The sequence below is a fragment of the Plectropomus leopardus genome, chromosome 15 (genome assembly GCF_008729295.1).
Source record: "Plectropomus leopardus isolate mb chromosome 15, YSFRI_Pleo_2.0, whole genome shotgun sequence".
Taxonomy (NCBI): domain Eukaryota; kingdom Metazoa; phylum Chordata; class Actinopteri; order Perciformes; family Serranidae; genus Plectropomus; species Plectropomus leopardus.
The window spans coordinates 24,274,749-24,279,172 of NC_056477.1; the positions used below are offsets into that span (position 1 = coordinate 24,274,749).

At 39.0% G+C, this 4,424-nt stretch overlaps 1 protein-coding gene across 1 annotated transcript; it reads right to left on the bottom strand.

The window, feature by feature from the left end:
• Window positions 1-37: 37 nt before the first annotated feature.
• pcbd1 (pterin-4 alpha-carbinolamine dehydratase/dimerization cofactor of hepatocyte nuclear factor 1 alpha) lies at window positions 38-3,511 on the bottom strand. The gene is made up of 4 exons (XM_042502431.1): window positions 3,430-3,511; window positions 2,533-2,664; window positions 2,353-2,433; window positions 38-518 (listed from the first exon to the last, which is right to left on the bottom strand). The coding sequence occupies exons 1-4, from the start codon at window positions 3,430-3,432 to the stop codon at window positions 426-428; spliced, it is 309 nt and encodes a 102-aa protein (XP_042358365.1). The 5' UTR covers window positions 3,433-3,511; the 3' UTR covers window positions 38-425.
• Window positions 3,512-4,424: the final 913 nt, after the last annotated feature.

The following is a 4,424-nucleotide window of genomic DNA, read 5'->3' on the forward strand; positions in this document are numbered from 1 at the left end:
TTGGTCTTTTTTTTCATTTACAAGAACAGTTTGACAAAAAATAGCATTTACTTGACAGCAAAGTACAAAAACATTGGCACATAAGACACAGTTGTGACAGAGAGACACATGTTTTGTGGAATTGATGCTGAGGAATTGATTGGATTCTTTTTTTACTTAAATGTGTAAACATTTTACTTTTTACCTTTGGCTAATAATCTCTTTTATTCACCAACTGCGAAACCAACAGCACATTTCTAAAGATGCATTGGACCCTTTGCAGATTAACACCTACAGCTACATTTTCACAATTCATTTAAGACAGTGGTTCATATTCTTTGGGTTCACAGATCACATCCTCAAATTTCTCAGTGGAGTATAAATGAAGAGCGATGACTTCCAGCTCTGCAGTTTCCACTGTTGAAATGACTGGTAGTGTGTGCAGCTCACATTAGTGATGCCTGGTCAATGAATGTGGCCAACGTGATGTCTCGCTGGGACAGTCCTCCACAGTCATGTGTGCTGAGAGTAATCTGGACCTGTAGGAACAAAGGAACATGAAGCAGGGGACTCATCATATCACCAAAGAAGGCATGGCTTTCCCAAGTAAATGTGTTTACAGTAGAAAAAAAGATAGGGCTTTAATTAGAAACCCTCAGAATGCAAAGCAGGCAACCTAATAATGGCATCACCCACTCTTTCCTTCTCACAGTAAAGAAAATAAAAAAATAAAGCAAATATCTATCCCTGCCTCCCTTCCATCTTTAAAAGACTGAAGTTGTGATTGAAGCGGTTTATGTGTCGGCTAAAATAAAGGCCCTGAAAGCAGTTAAGCAGAAAGCAGATGTGCAAAGTGTCACTTGATGTTTTTATGTTCAAACAAGTAAAATTGAAAGGCAACCATTAAAAGTACCTGGCACCTAAGAAAAGCCAGCAGTTAAAATGTCAGTTCAGGTGTAGTCAACAGTAAAATTAATTGAAATGCATAGGCTAAAAAGTTAAAAGTAAATGATGAAAGCAGTGTCAACCCAGTTTGATTAAAAAAGTTAAATAAAGACTAAATGTAAATGTAAATATTTTTATTAATGCATTGCTTGCCTGGAGAGATATTTGGGGCTATGTTTCAATAAAACTAAAAATTTTAAATATGGTTTATTTATTTATTTATTTGGCTACCCCCTACATTGGCATCTAGAGGGTAGCAACAAGCTCTAACGCAACACTGAATATCGCGATACAACTTGATATCGCGTACGGGAACATGTCTGACTTGCCTATAATGCATCTGTGGAGCATGTCAACAAATAATCGCCTGCTGTCTCGTGACAACGTTAGCAGTCATTTGCGGTCGTGTTTCTGACCACCTGATGAATGTAAGTCTAACATTTGCTCTCTTTTAGGTCTGTTTTGGCCTCTTTAGCTGTGAAATGCTCCAATATGGTCACTAGCAAGTAGCTAGCTAACTGCGTCTGCTGTTTGGTGCTAAAAAAGTAACGGTTAGCTAGCATAAAAGTTTGTAGCTTTTGGCAGTTTTACCTGGAAAACAGTCGTCTCATTAGCTTTACACTGTACACCTGTGAGCTTTGTGACAGCAGACAGTTGTGTTTACAGTGGTGGAAGAAGTATTCAGAGATTTTACAGATGTAAAGGTTGCCATACTACAATGTAAAAATATTCTGTTACAAGTCCAGCATTCAGAATTGTACCCAAGTAAAAGAACTAGTATTAGCATGAAAAAATCTGAAAGAAACTTGAGTAAAGGCACTCATTAATGCAGAATGACCCATTTCAGAATGATATATTATTGGATTATAACTACTAAGCATTATTGTGCTAATTTCTTTAATGTTCTAGCTAATAATGGTGTGGATAATTGTAATTTCTTTATATGCATGAACTGTTGGGTAGTTTAATCCAATGGTTCTCAACCAGGGGTTCTTGAGGGAGTTGCAGGGTGTTTCCAGAAAAATGGCGAATAGTTTATATATATACCGACCAACATTTGCTTTCAAAATATAGTGAAGTACAAGTACAGCGTAGGATAAAATAGAAATACTCAAGTACAAATATCTCAAATGTGTACTTAAGTACAGTACTTGAGAAAATGTACTTAGTGGCTTTCATCCACTGAGCAAATGAGCCTCTTTGTCTGTCTTAATACAAGAACCCTTTTGCTTATGATTTTGCAGATAATTTAGATTATGTTATATAAATTTGAAGCTTCTGTACATGTTCGCAATACTAGACTTTTCTTGATTAAGAAAAGACAATTGGGATCAAGTCCGGTTGTAATTTATTCACTGATGCAACAAGAATGCAACTATCTGCAAGACTGTAAGCTGCTTTGCATGAATAAATATTAGTATTTTATACCTTATTATAGACATTAAACCACTCAGGATGATGGTCCATCTTCTCTGCTTGTAAAGCCACTCTGGACATGAAACCAAAAGCCTGAAAGGTAAGAACATCATATACTAAAGTCAAGCAGTCATGTATATACATAATGTACAGAAGCTGTTAATTTTGTGAGTTAATTGTGATATTAAAAACCTGATTGAAGTCTTTAAAAATAAACTCTTTGTAAATGGCGTCCCGTCCCACAACCTCAACCCACTGAGCGTTGCGCAGCAGGGGGAGTAGGTGGGTCCTCTCCTCCTCAGTCAGACTCTGAATTTTACCAGCCTGGTAGGAAAGAGCAGAGGCAACAGATCTGAGAGGGGCAGTTTCACAAACACAAACTCTGATTGGTTGCATGAGATCCCATCTGGAAACAATGAGAGGCTGCATTCCTGGTTTAAAAAACTAGCTGGTTCAAAGGTATGTGGAGGTGGTGTTGGTGGGAGGGGGTCAGGCTCCCTTTTAGTCACTCAGTTCCTAATCTTGACACATGATTCAGGGTCACACGGGTGTTTAAGTTACTTAAACTTGTTTAATTCAGCCCTCATGACCCTGACTCCAAACTGCACTGTCAACATTTCACAACATTCCCCAAATAGATGCCTGATTTTATTGCACAATCAAGAGGGGACTTTTGAAGTCTTTGTCCCCAGATGAGCAGTCATGCTCGCACACCGTAAGAGCAAATAGATGTCACAACAACCAGAAGCAGAGCAGTGACATCAGCAGGTATCATAGCAACCCTCTAATCAGTGGAGCGAATGTGCAGCACACAGACAATAGCCACTGGCTTAAACCTCATCTATTCATTACGTGTGAAGGCTTAATGCGCACACAAAGACAGGAAATGTGCTTATGTCAGTCGTATCCATGCAAGATCAAACCGGCATGTATAAAACTTGATATCAAATTTATCTTCCTGCATTTGTCAGTCAGCAATAAAACATCATCTAGTGGAGTTGTAAACTATGAGAGACTAAACAGCAACAAGTGTGTGAGTCGCCTTGTGTGGCAGAGTGAACACACACTGCAGAGAGGTTGTGTACTCACCATGTTTGCAGTGTTTTCATGCACAGATGAGGTTCAGCTGTAGCTCCCTGTTGCACAGATCTGCTGTGGCAGCCAGTGAGAGCGACTGGAGTGAATCTATCTGACACATGAGCCGTAGGTCCTGCTTAGCTGCCCCTGCTGGAGCCTGAGCAGAAATCCTCACTGCTGATAGGCTACTCAGCCATCTGTCAGCATGGGTTTAATCATAAACTGTCATCTGTTGCACAAGGCATGTATGAGGCCAGCTATTATAGCAGGATTACAATGCCAGTGTTTGCTGTTTGATGAAAGGAGGATACATACCTTCCCCATTTTTATTCTGTATTGTATATGCACTCATATTAAGCATGAACTTAAACTCCAGATTAACAGGACACTGTTAATGATGTCTCTGTTTAACACGACAGCAGATTTTAAAATAAGCGCTGCTCTTCAGCTGGCTGGAGTTCATGTCAAAGGTTAATGAGCTGCTCCTGTAAGATTGCCCCGGTGAACTCATCTGTCACGGCGAGCGCTCAGGGAAATGAACTGGTTAATGAAATGAGGAGAGGGAGAGGATGTGACAAGTGATCAGCGTTTAACAGCTGGCTGAGTGGGGAAATGAGAATGTGTTATGGTGTTTTTGTTGGACAGGAGAGCTGCAATTTAGAGCAAATTCATTAGATTGGAGTCAACTGGTTGTATAAATTGTATTTGGAAAATTATCCTATCCTTCTGACTGCATTCTACATTAATACACACACTGAAATCAGGTAAGCTTTTTAAACTGGTAAAAAAAAAAGTTTGTTTTCATCATTATTTTTTATTTTATTCATCATCTCTTCAACAAAATTGTAAACTGGTTTTGCCTCAAACATGATTCCAAACATACGCATCAAAACTAGTTTAACAGAACTACCTACCACGCATGCATGTTGCCCTTTGACCGCTTTTTATATTGGTGTGAGTGTTATAAAGATGAGCAGTGGAAGAAGAGACTGTTTTCAAGTAGCAAC